The sequence below is a fragment of the Spermophilus citellus genome, assembly GCF_964194105.1.
Source record: "Spermophilus citellus genome assembly, chromosome: 1".
Classification (NCBI taxonomy): Eukaryota; Metazoa; Chordata; class Mammalia; order Rodentia; family Sciuridae; genus Spermophilus; species Spermophilus citellus.
In genome coordinates this window covers 233,713,348-233,732,518 of record NC_138182.1, presented here as the reverse complement: position 1 = coordinate 233,732,518, position 19,171 = coordinate 233,713,348, and the positions used below count along the sequence as shown (strand labels likewise).

General features: G+C 37.6%; 1 protein-coding gene across 14 annotated transcripts in view; it reads left to right on the top strand.

Annotated features, from left to right (window-relative positions):
* MAST4 (microtubule associated serine/threonine kinase family member 4) overlaps positions 1–19,171 on the top strand; it is a gene marked incomplete at its 5' end in the record, with an annotated part of 570,488 nt that overhangs the window by 414,420 nt on the left and 136,897 nt on the right. Inside the window, one exon of one of the 14 annotated variants that reach the window (XM_081294774.1) lies at positions 2,688–2,740. The exons of the other annotated variants lie outside the window; for them this stretch is intronic. Coding sequence (XP_081150900.1) covers positions 2,703–2,740 — 38 coding nt within the window. Of the gene's footprint in view, positions 1–2,687; positions 2,741–19,171 lie in introns of those variants that run through there. 14 annotated transcript variants of the gene reach the window in all.

The following is a 19,171-nucleotide window of genomic DNA, read 5'->3' as shown; positions in this document are numbered from 1 at the left end:
ATTTGTAATTAGATGTCTAAATAAATGTTCACACGATTGTTAATACTTGTAGTTCTGCTACTTACATTTTCTTTCCCTCTATCTGCCTGGAAATGAGGAAAATTCCATTCATGAACTTGGTTGTCAATTCTGATAATGTTGACCTAACCTTGTTAATATAATCAGAGGGCGTGTGGGACTTTTAGCCACACAAATGGCTACTGTTCATGCTTATTAGAGAAGGTGATTATACTGATATCAAATGGAACCATCACATTATTTAGTCTTAAAGAGAAAAGACACTAGCATAGACTTTAGGCTTTGAACAGGACTTGTCAGTGAAATAGTTGATAAGAAGAATAGGCAGTCATTATTGTTTAGCTCTTATTTTCTTAAGCATTGCTTGCTTTATTATAGAACCCTGGGAATTTCTACATTCTGCTGACTTTGTGGTCTTCCATTTATCAGTGACTCCGATTCTGTTAGAGTTTAGGGTCTCTTAGCAACTGCAGTTGCAGGCAAAACTACAGGCAAATACATATCTTGACGTAGTAGGCCAACTGCCATTTATATTTTGAAGTTATTGTGTAAGGTTTAACTCTTCAAAGGTAAGAACCAGTATCCATGTCCCTGGAAACAGTTTCTAACCTGATGTGGAAGTTCAAATTGCAAGTATCTTTGGGAAGTAATATATTAAGCTGGAGTGAATCAGCTGGGTGGAAGGAATAGGGATTTAACAGATCACATTGTGAAATTTACTGAGGTTTCCGAAGGTCTTGGTCCCATAGAGGGAAGAAATAATAGCTTCACCACATCCTCTTTACCATAGGAGTATTGGTATAAAATGTATTTGCTGTGCTTTTTATTGTTACTGATTTTAAATATTTTAGTGTATGTTTATGTCTCAGACTTGACACTGAGTATTAGAGTACTACCTAGAGTATTAGAATACTACCTAACCACTGTTGAATTTTTTTGCTATTAAATCTGAAGGAAATCACTGAGCCTGTAGCTTACCTGAACACCACTTAAGCCTCCTTCTCATTCACGTCTTTTAAAATGCAATGTGAGAGAGATCTTTAAATTAGAAATTATAATTATTAAATATTTTACTTTATAGATATGTGGAGGGGTGAAGGGGGAAAAGTACTTTTGTTGTGGGAAAAACTGGAGCTGAATAAAGCTCTCTAGGAAATACGGTAAATGAATCCTTTGTTACTATAAAACAATAGCCAATAAGTGGCTATTATGTAATGTTATTTCTTAAGTCTGAGTTAGATGGCTTGTTGATCTTGGAACTTGAGATAAAATTCCTGTTGAACTATGACTTTCACTTGGCTAATCTCAACATTTTTTTTGATAGAAAGATCAAAGAATTGTCCAGATAGATTTTGAATCTATGTTGGACAAATTTTATTTTTCCATGTGAGGATTAATGGAATTCTTTGTCTCAGTGTGCATCCAGATGAACACAGATAATATTCTAACTCCAAAACAGGCTCATTGTAAAATCACCCTATGCTTCACAGTGCAGACAGGTGGCAGAAGAACTGGCAGGCACATCATCCGCCTTGGCAAATTGAATGAGTGATTGTGGATTGACATTTTCTACACCTGGTAGGTCCCTAGGTAGATGGATTTCTCCTCTTTGATCTTAACTGGCCATAGTGGGCAGTGGTGGGATGGCTTGAATGTGGGTAGTTCAGGGGGCTTTGGGTAATAGTTGTCGTTATGGATTCTGTGCAGTAAGTGTCTGTGCTTATAGTCATTATTTCTTGCATGTATGTCATAGATATTTGGACCATGGAGTTCAGAAAAAAATAAAAGTTTTTTTTTTTTTTAAACTGTGTAACTGTAAAATTTGCATGTGGCATTCTTTCTCATAGATGTCTTCTTTCCTTTCACATTCTGGTAAGTTAGCTTTAGAAATCAAGGATTTTTAAATTGAGATATCCATGTTTTCTTAACATTGGACTTCATGCTCAAGATTAGAGACCTGCTCTCTTCAGCTCATTTCTTAGATATTGGTGATTTTGATGCCATTTTACCAGCGTAGCTGTTGCCAAGATGTCCTCCTGCCAGGTAGCCTTCATGTTACTTTGATATTGTGATAGTCACTGGTCATTTGATGACTTCTTATAGGAAGCTCTTTAAACAAGAACAAATCTTACCTTTTGAGATTTAACCTTAAAATTAGTAGATCTTCTCACGTCAGACTTAAGGGATTTGGACGTTAAGAGGCACAGATATTGAACTGATTACATATTACTATGATACAACTTTCTGGTGCCATTCCAAGGCCATGCAAATATTCCATGGAATGTGTCCCAGAGTGAAAATCCATGAGGGAAAAGGGCTTTGACTCTTGGCACAGAGTTACATATTCAGAAGCATTGTATTCAAGCCAGAGTAAATATATATGCCCTTTACACTTTCTTTCAGTTAGCAGAAATCACCTCTAAACACTTACTTTGGCATTAAGGAAGCTCGTCATGACCTATTGTTCCAGAAAGATTATAGTCCTGTTTTAAGCCAGTTCTTTAGTTCCCATATAACTGACATGCCCAGCTGGGAGCTGGAGAAACAGCCTTCGCTTTTCAAACCTTCCATTCTAGTAGGTGTATCCAGCAGCAGGCAGTGGCTTGTAGCTGTTCCTTCAGCCACTTAACAGGTTTGATTTCAAATCTATTTAATAGAGAAACTAACATGGTTGGAGGGTATTCATGGCCCAACATTTATGGATTTTGTTGGGAAGTCCCAGGTGTGTATATATCTTAAACTCTATATTAAGGTCTGTTAAACTAAAGTGGTTTTGTTTTTGCTTTTGCTCTCCTTTGGTATGTTTTTGTCTTCTGGTCATAGAGTTTCTTAAAATATCTTAGGGGTTAGACTGGGGAGTATTGCACTTGTCCTGGGGGCTGCACAGCTCTCTTTCCATTCTTTTCCTTTGGCTGCCTTCAAAGCACTAAAGAGAAGTCGAGTGATTGTAAAATGGGGCCAAAAGACAGGGAAACTAAGAGCTGGAGGAGTAAGCTCTGAAACATAGGAAGTTAATTACAGTTAAAAATACTTAGAGGGGCTGATTTATGAGTCACACATCTCTTTGTGACCCTTTTACTGCCTTGAGAGCTTGCAGCAGATGCGCCTGAATCACCCTCTGAAACCTGATAACCTAATAACCTAGTTTCACCAAGTTTGACTTGGGTGGACGGGGTATGGGGATTTGTCACATTGCCTCATTTTTTTTTTCTCCGTGTCCCAGCTATGGATTGATGTGCCTTTTACGTGACCAGGGTTAGGATTACCATCGAGGAGACAAAAACAATGTATGGGATGATGGTTTCCTTCGAGTAGCTCGACCTAGTGGGATTAGAAAGCAATGTAGACACATAATTATAGTAAAATGATAATCAGTGGAAGATCCACCAACATCAGCCAATGAGTAGTGACAGGGAGAATATCTAGTGGAAATTTTTTTTTGATCTTATTTTTTTTTTGGTGGGGTTCTTTTTTTTGTCTTTTTTGGAACTGGGGGTCGAACCCAGGGCTTTGCGAATGCAAGGCAGACGCTTTGCCACTGAGCTACATCCCAGCCCTAGTGGAAATTTTTTATAAATTGTCTCACTGAATCCACAGGATGACTTTGTGAAGGTTATATTATTATTATGTTTATTATACAAATAAAAAAATTGAGATGCAGAATAATTATTTAACTATCCCCAAATCTAACCAGTAGAAATTGGCAAATTCTAATACAGCATTACTATTGTGTTCCCAATGGAATCAGAGATTCAATAATATTCTAATTATCAAAAATAGTATTCATAAAGTATGATGATTGTCATCTTAATTTTATAGAACAGATGCCTCTTAGCAATAAGATACTAGCAGAATATAAGCCTGATAATTTTTATCTTTTCCATAGAAATTCCACTTTGCTTTCTGAGGGAAGAGTGAAAAATAGAAGTAGATATTATTTCGTTTTAAAACTGCCACCTGCTGCTTCTCTTTCTCATTAATGGAAATTGTGGATGTAATCTCCTGTAATTTCCTCATCTTAAAGCATCACAGTTTATGATGGTGTTTGAGTGGGCTTGAACTTTTAAATTGAAGCTTTACTTAGGGTGTAGCTCTGAGCAGCTGCTATTTTACAGACATTTTGAATGAGTAATACCCCCTGCACCAAGACTTATTTTTCTGAGATTTTCCTCTATGTATTATAAAATCCTGTGTATTCACAAAATGTATGTTATGCACATGTCTCAGAACCTCTATTGATCTTGTGGTAGTGCTTTTAGTTTGTTTCATAGAAAGGACAAAATCCCTATTACCTGTTAGCGCAGTGAAATACTAGAAAAGGTCTTTTGGGAGATTTTAGTGATGAATTACTTCTAGGCTTCTTTTCTTTTTAAAATATAATACTTCCTCTTGAATATGGTAAGTTAACTATTTTTATGAAGGATGGCTTGGTGATACTTAAATATATCTTTCCTTTGGGAAAATCATTGTATTTAGAGAACAAAGAAGCAACTGCTTTGTAATGCATAAACAATTGTATGAGAGTAAACTCTTATAAATATTGTGTCCAGAATTCTCTGAACAACAGGAGGGGAAAACATACCCTTCACTGGCTATCTCTTTGCTTCCGGTGGTACAACATATGAACTCTGTGAGCTGTTTTTCAGGAATAGTTGATCCCTTCTAAGGACTGATTGAAAGAAGTCTTCTTTTCAGTCACTTTTTTAAAAGTTAGAGGAGGTATTTTTCAGACTTTAGATTACTACTGGCATGGGATTGACTATCTATGTAATGTAGAAAAAGAAAGGCCAAGTGACTAAGTGTGTTTGTTTTGTTTTTAAGTTGGGTTTATTGAGGTACAGTTTACATACACCTTATTAAATGCATATTTCACTGAGTTTTAACAAATACATGTAGCTAACATCACAAGGAAAGTATAAGATAATTGCCTTAAAAGTTTTACATATTTTAATAGTTTTAAAATGCTAACATGAGATTAGAATGTTTTGTTTTGCCTCCACAATTTGTCACTTAAATTCTTTTACTAAAATTTCAGGGTTTTTTCCCCTAGTATCTTTTTCTCTATTCCAGGATTCCATTCTGGGTGTCATAGTTCATTATGTCAACTTCTTTAAACATCATTTTTATAAAGGAATAATTAACACATAGTTTGATTACATGGTTCAGAATGTCAAGTGAAATTCCAAGAAAATACATCAGAAAAAGATATTTGAAAGAAAAGCATAAACTATATTGTGTGATTCATTATTAGTACATAATAGCCCCTTTGATGCTACATGAATGAAGAAGTTGTTAGAAACTAGATAAACAAATTTGACTAAAAGGAAATGGTTAAAAATAATTTGGGGTTGTTAATTGGGGAAGGAAGCAGAGCCATGAGGTAGAAATATTTACCTATGATGTGTGTGTGTGTGTGTGTGTGTGTGTGTAAGACGTGTGTGTGTATGTGTAAAAGATGTGTGTGTGTGTGTGTGTGTGTGTGTGTGTGTGTAAGACATTTTTTAAGATATGGCTTATTATTATTGGAAAGTAGGTAGGGAGATCCAAAAGGACTCTTGGAATTTATGTAAGGGAAGACTGAGAAAGATATGCATTTTACAAAAGGTCAATTTAAGCTTCCTTATTTGATTGTAAAATAATTAAGTTTTCCCACTATTTTATCATATTTTCATTCCAGTGAAACTTACATAGCCTTTAAGATAAATTTTAAACCAGCACATGTTCAAAATAAAAATTTCTGAAAATAAAATCATAAAGAAAAATTATCCTAAAATCATCTATTGCTCATATAGAAACCCTATTTTGTGTGTGTGTGTGTGTGTGTGTGTGTGTGTGTGTGAGAATGTTTGCCTATATGTGTACACATTCCATAAAACTCCTATTTTTTTCTACCTTGGGCTTTATGCTCTGTCCCCTACCCCCATGAGATTCTTTTAAAAAGTCTTAACTATACATATTAGAACTAGAAATTTTGAAAAACCTCTCTAATGTAGGAGAAAGAATAGACAGGACGATGGCAAAGTCATGGGGACATATTTGGGATTTGCTTAGAAGGCACCCTGCTCAGGCTCTGCCCTACCTGTTGTGGGAGTGTCCAAGGCCACCTGCCCTGATGTGCTGCCAGGGTAGTGGGCTGGGGGTGGGCATGAATACTAGTGATGTCACTGGAAGGTCTCACATTTTAGGTACTGTTTTTTTCCCTGTATTTAGATCTCTCTTGAAATGCTCCTTTAAAAAATACTAATGCTAACTTAGATTCCAATTACCATCTCCCCACAGGCTTAAATGTTAAACCTCAAGATCTAAACTTTATCCCTTATGTATGTGAGCAATCTTGCCAGATGGCAGGCCAATTAATATATTTTTGCAAGGTGCAGACATTTTTTTCTCCATAGGGGAACAATGAATCCATCTGTTCCACATCTTCCTTTCCCCTTTGTCCTTTGGGGAAAATCATCGTTTAATTTTCAGAAATAAATTGTGCAACTCTGTGATACTTTCTGCTTTTTTTTTCTTTTAATCATGGAAACTTTTTTATACACTAAACCCTATATCGTGGATTAAAATATAAGGACATATAAGATCACCCAAAGTTTATTAGTCAACTTTTCATTGTTGTAATCAAAATACCTGACAAGAGCAACTTAAAGAAGGAATAGTTTGATTTTGGGCTCATGGTTTCAGAGGTTCAGTTCATGGTCAGCCAACTCCATTGCTCTGAGATGGTGTATTATGGCCAGAGGAAGGCACTAGGAAGCAGAGAGTGGGGTGGGAGGAGGGGAGGGAGAGAAGGAAGGAGGAGCTAGGGATATAAGATATAATCCTCCAGGGCACACCTCCAGAGACCTACTTCTTCCAACCATACCCAACTCATCTACAGTTACCAGTTAGTACATTTGAATTATTAATCCACTAAGTGGATTAATCTATTGATTAGGTTATAGCTCTTATAATCTAATAATTTCACCTCCTGCATTAACACAGAAGCTTTTAGAGGATACCTCATATCCAAACCATAACACAGGGTAGTACTTTTTTTGAATGTTGGATATGTTGAGTCATGTGTTCAAAAATGAGCTGGGCATGGTAGCACATGTCTGTAAATCCCAGCTGGCTCCTGAGGCTGAGGCAGGAGGATCATGAGTTAAGAGCCATCAATTTAGCAAGGCCCCTCAGCAACTAAGTGAGATCCTATTTCAAACTAAGAAATAAAAAGTGCTGGGGATGTGGCTCAGTGTTCAGTGCCTCTGTATTCAATCTCTTTGGTACCCCCGCCCCCTCCAAAAAAAGAGGACTATCAGCTTGGGCCTACATTCCAGCTGCGCGAAAAGCTGAGGCAAGAGGATCCAAGTTCAAGGCCAGCCTAGGAAATGTAGCAAGACCCTATCTCAAGATGAAAAATGAAAATGACTGGGGATGTAGGTTAGTGGTAAAGTAACCACTGATTTCAATTGCTAGGACCACCAAAAATGAGGGGGGATACATCTAGTCAACCCCACAATGTAAGATAAGAAAATTAATGTTTAGGTACTGAAGTTTGAAGTTTCAAGCTGGTAAGCAACAGAGGTGGACTGAAAGCTTTGATTCAGAATTCAAATTAGGACGACCATGGTGAAAATAGTATCTTAAGTATTTCAAGGGGTAGAGTAGAAGGGCTGAGAACCTAGATTAAGGTTCTTCCAGCAGTATACTCAGGTCACTGTCTCTTCTCTCTTGCTGAACTGTGCATCTCTTCCTTGCTCTTTCCTTGCTCGAGTGGCAGTTGATTCAGAACAGTGGGTGATTATTTGCTTATCGTGCCCATGCCTTGCCTCACAGTTCTAAGCTCCTAAAGAAAAAGTGCCACATCCGTTTTTAACACACTTATGTAGCTCACCATCTGTGCATGCAACAAATGAATGATTGAGATGTGAATATCAGTGGGGTTACTTAATAAAATCCTCTTAGAGAGTGTTGAAATTCCAGGAATCCAATCGCATTTTAGCTTTGCCATAATCTGACATATTATGACACAGAATTTGGTTCCTCTCTCCTATGGATGAAAGAGTTTAGTATTCAGTATTCCAGAAGCTTCTCTTGGGAAGGCTATGTCACCTGTATCCCTGTTTACGAACATTTTTGATGCCCTCCCTGTTTTGTGATCAGTGGGCCTAGATGGATCAACATGGATGCAAAGGATTTAGACTTGGCATCTTTTCTTTTACTCCTCTTCTTCATCTGTACTCAACCTAAGAGGTCCTTCTCCTGAATACAAAGAAAGACATCAGACTTTGGATTTGGACAGATCTTTGCTGGAGTACTGACTCTGCATCAGCCTAATCATGCACCCCTAGCTTGTCATGTCCCCTCGGGTACTTGGTTCCTTCAGTGTTAAGTGAGGAAAATGTCCAGAAAAACTTATTTTGTGCCTTAAGTAAAATGGGCTGTGGAATACCTAGGGCAGTGATGGGCACACTCCGGCCTCCAGGCGCAATCTGTTTTTGTATGTGAGCTTTATTAGAATGTAGTTCTAATAACGATGGGATCATCTGTGGCTGCTTGTGCTACAAAGGCAGAATCCAGGAGTTGCAGCAGAGACTCTGGCCTGTGAAGCCAAAAATATTTACAATCTTGTCCTTTAGTGAAAAAAAAAAAAAATTGCCTACTTGTACTTAGGGCAATGCCTAGCAATACAGGCAATAAATGTAACTTTTACCTTTTTCCCATTGATTATCACAGGTTCAGTCTTTCCCTGTAGGCACTGTTTCCAGAAAGAAATCCCAGGTATGCCCTTCTCTAGTGGCCCTTGTAAAGCCCCACCCCCACTTCTGGAGTATGGCCAAAGCCTTGTGCCTTGGCCCAGGACAGAACATGTTGAAAGAGGCACCTCCATAGCTCTCACACCCTGATATGTAGCATGTCCTGACTTGAACTAGATGTCATGCATGCTACAGGAATAGAATTTTCTCTAATCCACGTGTAAATACAAGCATACTATGTAGATTGCAACATGCCCCTATTTAGTGGAGATTATTTCTCATGTATTACTATGTGTGTCCAATTTATACTGTTTGAAAAGCTCCCAAATGCAACCCTTACAACTGGAATGTTCTCCTTTGTCAAAAAACTCAAGAATCATTATAAATTACAAATGCTGTGTTTAGCAAAGAACCTTCTGAAATTTTACAGCAGGAGTTCCTAAAGCAACTCTGGGCCATTTGAAAAGAAAAGTACTCCAAGGAGCAATAAGGTTTTTTTGTGTGACTATATTTTGTTTTGTTTTTTAAGCAAAGTGAACTCAGAGTTCCTTAGCAGCTTTGATTAGGGACACCCTGGTGTCTAGTAGAAAACTAAGTATGGGAATAGACTGGTAAAATGTGCTGGGTGAGGATTTGTGATTGATCAGTGCTCTCCCACACACAGGACAGAAGAAGACAAGGGACTTCTGAGAGCTACTGAGGGCAATTATGCTTGCTGGGTATTTATTATTATTATTATTTAAAAAAGTATATTGAGGGATAAGTTTTCAAAAGGATCAAAAGATTTGCTCAGTATTTTAACATTAACTTGTGTCCTAAAATATGTTGTAGAGAAATGATAAGATCATTACCCCATATTTTTCAAACTTTTCCTGACCCTCCCTCTCTGCCCTTCTCTCCCAGCATGTTACAGCATTTCTCATACTTCTGTGCAGTCCTCTGTTAGCATTTATCCCAACATGCTGTAATTCCACAGATGCTTATCTGAATTTCCAGCTGATCATGAGTGTCTTGAGGCACAGACTTCATGCCAGCATAGTGCCTGGCACATAATAGACACTTAATAAAGGTTTATTGACTGAAAGCACCCCACAGTGAGTACATTCATGCATATAGCATTTTCTGTCTTTTGGACTATTTCCTTAGGATAAATTCCCAGAATAGAGATTTCTAGGCCAAAGTGACGTGAACATGTTTATGAATCTTAATACATGGTGCCAAGTAGCTTTTATGTCTACTTGAGTTGCCGTCCAAGTTTGTGATTCTCATATTGCATGGTACATTATTGCTAGGTTGGCAGTCTGGTGTTCCATATTTTCTCTAGCAAAAAAGTGACAGTAGTGTACATCATCGCCAAATTCAAGTCTGGAATGAATATTACATACACTTTAGGATTAAATGCTTCTAAAAAAATTAAAGTCCCTTATGTAGAACTTGGGAAGCAGGGATTTAGGCAGCACAGGGGAGGTATTAGATCCAGATATTGTCTTAGGGACAGCTAGCTCCTGGAGTTTCATTACTGCTCTGAACTTTTACTGAACTGCCATCAATATTTCAAGAAAGCAATTGGATATTTTTTATTTGCTTTTCCCTCTCAACACGTTTAATGTTCAAATATGAAACATTACTAAATGCAAATTGCTGTTAATGCACATTCCAAGGTCTGCTTTTATCAAGGTTTGAAACTGTTTGTCTAATGTATAATGCATTTCCATCTTCAATTGATCTGATTTGTGTGGGTGAAATAAGATTGAGCCTCCATGCTGTGACCTTGGGCAACAGTAGCTTTTTTTTCAGTTTGATATTTTCCCCTCCCTCATCACTTAGTATTTGGCAGGCTTATAAATTATAATGATAAATAGCATATCTACCTTTTGATACAAGGGCGTCATTGGGAATCACATATGGTCACCCAAATGACACCTTTAAGATGGCATGTAAAGTTTGTAGGCTCTAAGATGAATAGAGCAAGAGCAGTGTTCAAAATATTCTGTGGAGATTTAGGATTGCAGTAACTATATGGTTTAGAATATTCTAAAGAATTATTATCTATGACTTCTAAATTTTATGTTCTAGCATATACAGTTTAGTTTCAATTCAGACCCAAAGCCATGACTTCAGACTCTGGAGAGATAGCCACATTCGTGTAAGAAAAACTATCCTAGCTCTGGCTTTCAAATAATATCCTTCCTGTTTCTTAGCAAACCAGAATCTGTAGGCTTTAACCTAGTCAGATATTTTGAGGAGAATTGTTGAAAAGTCAACAATTACATGGTAGCACATGACCACACTTTGGTCCTTCCAAGCCATCAACTGAAAAGAACTCTAAAAGCCATAAAGCCAATGTTCCCATTCCTTCATAACCTTACAAATTTCAAGGCTTGTGGAGAATCAAAGTGAGGAAACCTCTCTATGAATCCTGGGTCCAGTTAAGCAGACAACGCCAAATGCATCTCCTTCATTGAGAAAAGATGCAGGAGAACTAGGAACAGACCTTCTGACTCAAATAACTTTATTTGAACACATTTGAGATATTCTGAGTAATTCACAAGCTTGTGAGGTAAGACAGGATGGTCGGGTAATTATGACTGGTTATATTTCTGGTATTTGAAAGACTACAAAAAAGAAGATGAATATGCCTCCTTAATCTGTTCATGTTCTGAACTCTTTTTTTTAAATTTTTGATTGATCACTAGTTCATCTCAATGTGAAGTACATGCACATTTTTGTGCATCCAATCTCCGGAACTTTTTGCGTCCTGCAAAATCAAAACTATACTTATTATATATCACCTGCCTGTTCCCTTCTGCTAGCTCCTGGCAGCCACTGTTCTGCTTTCTGTGTCTACAAATTTGACTATGTTGGTCATCTCATATAAGTGGAATCATAGAGCATTTGTCTTTTTGTGGCTGCCTTTTTTCATTTAGTATGTTGATCTCAAGTTCCATCCATGTAATAGTATGTGTCAGAGTTTCCTTCTATTTTAAAGGCTGAGTCATATTACATTGTATTTATATGCCATGTTTTCTCAGCCTGTGGACAACTGGGTTTGTACCATCTTTTGGCTCTTGTGAATCATGAAGCTGAGAATAGTGCTGCTGTGAACACAGGTGTGCAAATAGCTCTTGAAGATTCTGCTTTCAGCCCTTTGGGGTACAGATTTTGAAGAGGAAATACAGGGTCATGTAGTGGTTCTATTTATACATTTTGAGGAACTGCTATACTGTTTTCCACAGCAGCTGTAAGTTACCACCAATAGTGTACAAGGACTCCTATTTGTCCACGTGCTCTCCAGCATATATTGTTTCGTTTCTTCCTTCTTTTCTTCCTTCCTCCCTCCCTCCCTTCCTTCCTTAGCCATTCTAATGTATATAAATTAATTCAAGTCTTTTATTTTCATGCATACATTCTGTCTTTCACACTTCTTTTAGGCCAGTGGAAAATAATTTTGAATATGTTTTCTAGAAAGGACTGTGGAATCTTCATCCTAAATAATATTTATTGTTTTGGATGGTTGAGGATAACTCTCTTGGATAGAAAATAGGTGAGCTGATTTTCTGTTTCTTTCATCTTTAAATTCTTTGACAGACTTACCATATCATTATGTAAACTTGCTGTGGATAAGACAAGAGGATCCCTCTGGTTCTACATATTCTGATGATAATGAGCCCCAGTGTAAGAAAGGCTGAGACAATGGCTTTGAGACAGTGGTTTTAAGAACCCAGCACCTCACAATGTACAGAACATGTTCTTTCTTTGGGGACCCTCTGACTTTTTAAAAAATACTAGAGTTAGCTGAAATGATACAGAATAATGAAAAGTACCTGAAGTGTGATGTGACTCAAGGGTCCTTGTTTCTAGTCATGCTTCTGCCATGAACCAGTCATTTGACATTGTTAAAACTTTCTGCGCCCTTTTTAAAATTGCGGATTCCACTGGTAGTTTGGCAGAGACTATGGTTGTCTTTTCAGAATAATATTTTAAAATGCATAAAATAAAATCACAGTGAATTATATTGAAATAATCATGTGCATATTCACATATTTTGATCTATGAGGTTCTTTATTTGCACATCAGTATCCAGATCTAGGGAAGAGTGTAGGACCTACCATAATTTAGAAGTGATAATGAATATAAATGATTTTCAAAATATACCAGCAACCAAGGTAGCATGATATGAAAATATATGTGATTTCTACTAGAGGCCAGATCATAGTTATTGCTGATACTATGAATGTACATATGAGTGCAAGGTTACATTTCAGTTTATAGTTAGTGAAAATAAAGATATATATTTTTTAAACAATTCAAGTTCACAGACCCAGTGGACTCTTCTCATTGACTCCTTCTAAGTCAATGGACTATAGGTTAGAAATATAAACAGGTGGATTTGAAACTCTCTGGTTGCTTCAGCAGCTTAGATGCTGAGGTAGTGAGAGGAAGGTCCATGTAGACGGCCTCTGGAGCTTATCATTGATGCTGACTCTGGAAGCTGGCATAATTCAGGAGATATTATGCCAGAAAAGTAACCTTTGATTCATAAGGCCTGGAAGTAATCAGTCACAAATGTTCTGAGTTGTCATCTGTGACTTTCACCTCGCAGGCCCCTAATAAAGCATGGAGTGTATTAAAACAAACACAAAAGATCATTGACCTTTGGAACCCAAAGGCCAGGGCTTGTGGCAAGGTGACGGGTTTCCTACCCTGTAGTAAATTGTGTCCTTACACTCAAGGAGCCTGCATTTCTCAGCATGCCATCTTCCCTTTGTCACAAGCACTTGCTTTCCTCTAATTGAATGTGGCCATGAATTGATGAAGATTGTGTATTACACCTACTTGCTTAGCAGGCTTGATTTGTATTGCGCAGCGGCAAATCTTTGAAATAAGAAAAAGTTAAGTAATAATAATGCAAAGCACTTGTCAGCTACTGGTCTTAAAATAGTTTTCCTTCCTGGACTTTGTGTTTTGATATCAAGGTCCAAGTATAATGTGAAGAAGAGGAGTGGTAAGCAAAATTTATTCTAACTTTTTCAGGACAGGGAAACCGTGACTTCTCATTATCCATCTACCAGCTTCCAGCTTCAACTTTGTATTTTGGAGAAAAAAAAAATTTTTTTTAGATCTACACTTTCTTTTACATGCCATGTCACTTGCCTATTACAGTAGTCTCTCACAATTATTTCTAATGGAGAGGAACTGCCTTTTGAGCTTTGCAGTAGCTGTATCAATGCCTCTGTGTTAATCTGGGTGCAAACTCTTAGCCTGATAATACTGGGGATTGAAGTGCTCAGATTTGATTTGTCCTTCTGCTTGTGAAAGGTAATTTGTGTGCAGTAAGAATGTTTTGTAAACATGGAATTATTTGCAGGCTAAAAGGTCCTCTACCAAATTAGATAGGAAGCTTAAAGCATAGACTGTAAGCAATTTTTCCTCCCTTAGTTGTGGCTGTGGATCAATGTCTTTTATTGACTCTTCTGGGGGTTGCATACAATTTTCTATCATGGTCGTTTATGCTAATCAGCATGATACAGAATAATTGTAAATCATAGCCCCTTAGGCACATTTTCCCCTCTTGTAATACTTGAGATCACAGATTCCTGTTTAAAAGAGATGGGAAAAGCAATCCATCACTTTTTAGTGTTTTAAGGAGGCTGACAGAGATGTGGATGGAAGGGACTTCTTCTCTCATTATCTTTGGGATTCACCTTCTATTTTAATTCTGAATGCAAATAACACTGAAACTGTCTCCGAAAAGGAATCAGATTTAAATTATCTGATTACCTTTGTTTGTGAAAATCCAAATGTATCAAGTTAAATATAGAAAGTGGAATAACTATAATATATCCTATTTTAATGTTTTCACATAAGATTATTAAAAGTTATCTTCATCTGGAAGGCATGTTTATGTAATTTTAAATTATCAGTTGTTGTTAGAACATGTATAAGGATATTAATTACCTACATTTTTAATGAGGCAATTCAGCTAATTAGCATAGAAGGCAGTAGTTTTTTACTTTAATGCTGTAATAAGATAGATGGTTTGACCGCTGTTCACATTTATTTGTAGTATGGAACTCAGTGAAATATACAGTTATTACAAAAAACGAAGTAAAGTATATCTGACTTCATCAGTAGATCATACAGACTCTTTCTAATCATCAGGGTCCCAATGTGCTGTAGAAGCAAAGTCAGCTCTAGCTGTGTATATATTCCTGTATATATATTCAACACAGATGAATGCTACAGGGGTTAATGGTACCTCATGATACAACTGTAGAAATAGACACCATTTAGTGATGGGGTCTTGCTCATGGTTTCTGTAATCATGGAAGTATGTCAAAGATGGAGGAGCCTCCTTCTAGTTTTCTTTCGATAATTCCAAATAAAAACTTTACCTGTCTGAAGGTAAAGTAGATCCACATTTGCTAAGACTGATAAGCCTTTTTGCTCTTGGGGTTTTCAGTCTAAACATGGGTTCGTTGATTGTCAGTGTACAGAGGTGAATGCAGAGGGAGTTGTATGGCTTATTGTCTGTTTGAAGAATTCCCATTGAAACATTCTGACTTCCTGGATCGATTGCTACGACCACCTCTAAGTGTGAGAAGGTATCTCCCTGCAGCAGGGAGATCTCACTGCGAGATGTGGCTGGGCACGTGCAGCTGGCAGCATTCCAGTCTCCATCCTCTGCGTCTATCATTAGTTCAGTAATCTTAGTTGAGCACCTTCTGTGTGTTAAACCTTGTGCTGGGGAGACACTGTGAAAGAATATAGCAAAACTATAGCCAATATTATAGCAAAGAAGATAGATGGCCAGACAGAGACTTTGGGTTGAAAAGTTGAGAAATTCCATTAGAGTGACAAATGGGGGCCTCAAATTTACTCAAGGGTAGGAGGGACCACTGAAGGGTTTTGTACCCGGCTGTTATAAGATCACATGGAAAGATTTCTGGCATTGAAGAATCCCAGTCAGGGCATGCACCACAGCTTTCGCAGCAGAGATGGTGATGAGGCCACAAGTAAGTTGGTGGCCATGAGAATGAAGGGAGCAGCCCAGGGAGTGGAATCCATGAGATTGGATGACGAATTAGATGATTAATGTGGGGAGGAGAAGGAGTGGAGGTTTATGCCCTTGTTTCTGCTTTAGGCTGTTGTACAATAGTGCCAGGAACTGAATGGGGCCACAGGAAGCAGGACTGGTTGGGTGACAATGGTACCTTTAGTTTGGAACTCATTGGGTTGGAGCTTTGGCAAACACCTGAGTGGAGATGTTGGACACATGGTTTGGGTGGACCACAGGAAAGAGCTCCAGGTTGGGGATTGAGTCATCTCTATAAAGATTAATGAAGAGTGCTAAAGGTAATTAGCGTTGAATGTTTCTTTTCCAGGATCCTCAAGTATTTAGGGCTTCTTAGATCCAGGACTGAATTTTAATCTTTCTGGTCCTCTATGTTTTCAAGAGAAGAAGAGGCAGGTGGTGGGGAGATGATTTGCTCATTATTTAGGTACTGTTTTAGGAAGGGCAAGCCAGAGAGCTCCATACTCAGCTTTTCCATGGCATTAGTCTTGGGATTTTCTTTGGAGTAGTGTTTGAGATTTGAACAGCTTTGGTCATAAAAGGATTCCATAACTTCTAAAGTTTCATTGTACTGCTAGAATTTTCTTGTAGGTAAAAGTATATTGGAGAAGACTTACCATATTCAGTCTCTAAGCAAAAGGAGATAAGGATGGGGAAGGATAATAGGAACAGAGTAGGAAATTGGGGTTTCAGAATTCTGTGACAAGGTGATAGTGTTTTTTGATTGCTGTCTTTTGTTTATTTAGTTTTTTCACTCTTATTTCTTAATGAAAACAGAAACTTATTTTCTATTTGCCAAATCTCTGTTGACAGCATAATTTCTGCATTCATGTTGGGGGAAAATGGGGTGGATAGGAGGGCAGATTTGGCAGAAAAGCATGTTTCTTTATATGGGGAAAGTCTAGGAGGAAGAAAAATGTAAGCTCACTCCTGTTGAGTTTATAATTTGATATTAACCATGTCATTGAAATGGCTATTTATGGACTTAAAATTCGTGCTATATACAGGTGTATACAAAGCTGATCCTACTTAATATGAAAATAAGACTCATAGATTATTTTTATACATTTTGAACTTCTCTAAATACTATAAACTTTAATTAAATATTTTCATTTTTATTAAAAATGTGGCCATGTTTAAAGCTGAGATTTACCAAGATTTAACATGATTCAGTATTAAATATTATGTGTATTTAGGAACATGTAGGAAATTATAAAACCTAAGTTCAAATCAAATATGTATTTTACTTATCTAAATATTTTTTACACATGTGATTAATGTTATTCAGATCATTATGGGTCTTCATTGAACAATTAATTTCCCAGGGCAATACAAGGTTAGAGCACTCTAGCTAATTTAGTAAGACCATGACACGATACCTCTATTCAATAGCCTTTCGTGGTTAGGGTTGTTTTCCTTTTCAGTTTTGGCTTACATCAAGTTAGTCCTGGGCGAGAGTTCCGAGATGACCGTCTGGTGGTTACTGGATAGCTGTTGTAAAATGACATTGTCATCATTTTGGTTTTTGAAGAGGTAACCATAGCACCGGTGATAAAAATAGATCATCTGGGTGACATTTTAACTCAGAAAATAAGTATCTTTTCATTTCTATTAAACATCAGTCTAGAGCAGTCCTGAGGCAAATTGGTTAAACATTCCAGAAATGATGCTTTGAAGATCTGTTTTGTATTAGTGATGAGATTATGACTGTAAGCTCCTATGTTCTGTTTTGTAGTTTAAAGAGAGTGAAGTTAAAAACATTACCACTCTGTGAGCCTTGTACATTTGAAGGTACCTACTGTCTTCTAAATGTTCTGTACACTAGCACTTTCCTATCTTGGGTGTTTCAATCACTCTCCTAACAATGTCTCATTTTATTAAGCCTTGGGTATCTCAAAGCTATATTTTTATTTAGTATCTTAGTTCAATAGAGCATTGTGCTAAGGAGGCCAAGGCCGTGGGTGTTGATCCCATGCCAATCAGCTTTTACAGTGTAAAGGTTGTTTTTCCCCCCTGTAGTTTCAACCTTGTTTCAGAACTTGCTGATAATATGTGACTTCTTTTGTTCAAAGTATGAATGATGCTGCCTATCTCATTAGCTGTACTGGAAAACATAAAACTGATATCTATTAGGTGGAATCCTCCCAAGTAGGGATGATATTTTCTGCTCTGTGAAGAAAAGCATTTGCTTTTATCTGTGAATGATCTTCCTCTAGAGTAAAATGTCTACATTTATTTAACAGATTTATTGCAATGTAAGTTCCCGATGGGTGGAGACTATGAGTCTGCATACTACCACCCAACCCCAGGGTATTCTGCATAGACAAGACACATTCAGTGTCCTGATTGCTCCAGCAAAAGACAGTGGACATTTCCCAGAATTGATGGTAGAGGAGGGTCATCTCTTGTCATCTCTTTAGCCTGGCTTATTGCCCTTCAACTTTTTAATAAGGACATATTTTAGGTTTTGAGTGGGGACTGAGGGCTCTGATCATTCATGCATTCAACTTTGAATAAGTTGGAAAGATTGGCTGGGCCTTATTTTCATAATGGATAGTGACTATTTGACATTTACAGTGGTAATGCTCCATTTACACTAAAATAAATGAATTTGTATTTAGAAATAATTTGCTTGATCTTTTCCCTCTATCAAACTTAAAATAGAGGTTATTTGCATTTAAAGTGAAATGCTGAAAAACTTCCTGCCCAGCTTTCTCAAATATATGTTAATTGGTACAGCCCCATTCAACCTGATAGGATGATCTCTGAGCTGGAGGAAGCAGGAATAGTCTTACTCCCATGTCCTGATAATCTAGGTGGTCAGTGTCCATAACCAGGAACGATTTCTCCAAGTTGGGCCTGGTGACCTTGTTGCCTTGGGGCCCTTTTTGCAGGTCAGGAGAGTGGCCCTCCCTGCCAGACAGTCTGTAGCCGAGCACCTTTCGTTAGCTGATTCCTACAGCTCTTCCAGGTGGGGAACTAGATCACTGGTGTCCTTTGCTGCCCAGAGTACATGTGGAAATGAGTCAGTGGAAAATTCACTTATTCATCATGACCTACTTCTCTCACTTGTGTTGAAGGTGTGCTGATTTGTCATAAGCAATCTGTCTCTTTTCTGAAACTGGTGCCATGGCAGTTGTAGCCCCGAAACCTATAGATTCTTTTAGAATATGTGTAGTTGCCTAAACTGTACTGTCCTTTCATACCTGTAATTCATTTTAGAATAAACCCTGGAGGTCAGGGATTGAATCTGACTTTGGATAGTTCTCAACACACCCCGACCCACAGGCACTGCTAACAAAGACCAGAAGATTCTTAGGAGAAACTGTAAAATGGTAAC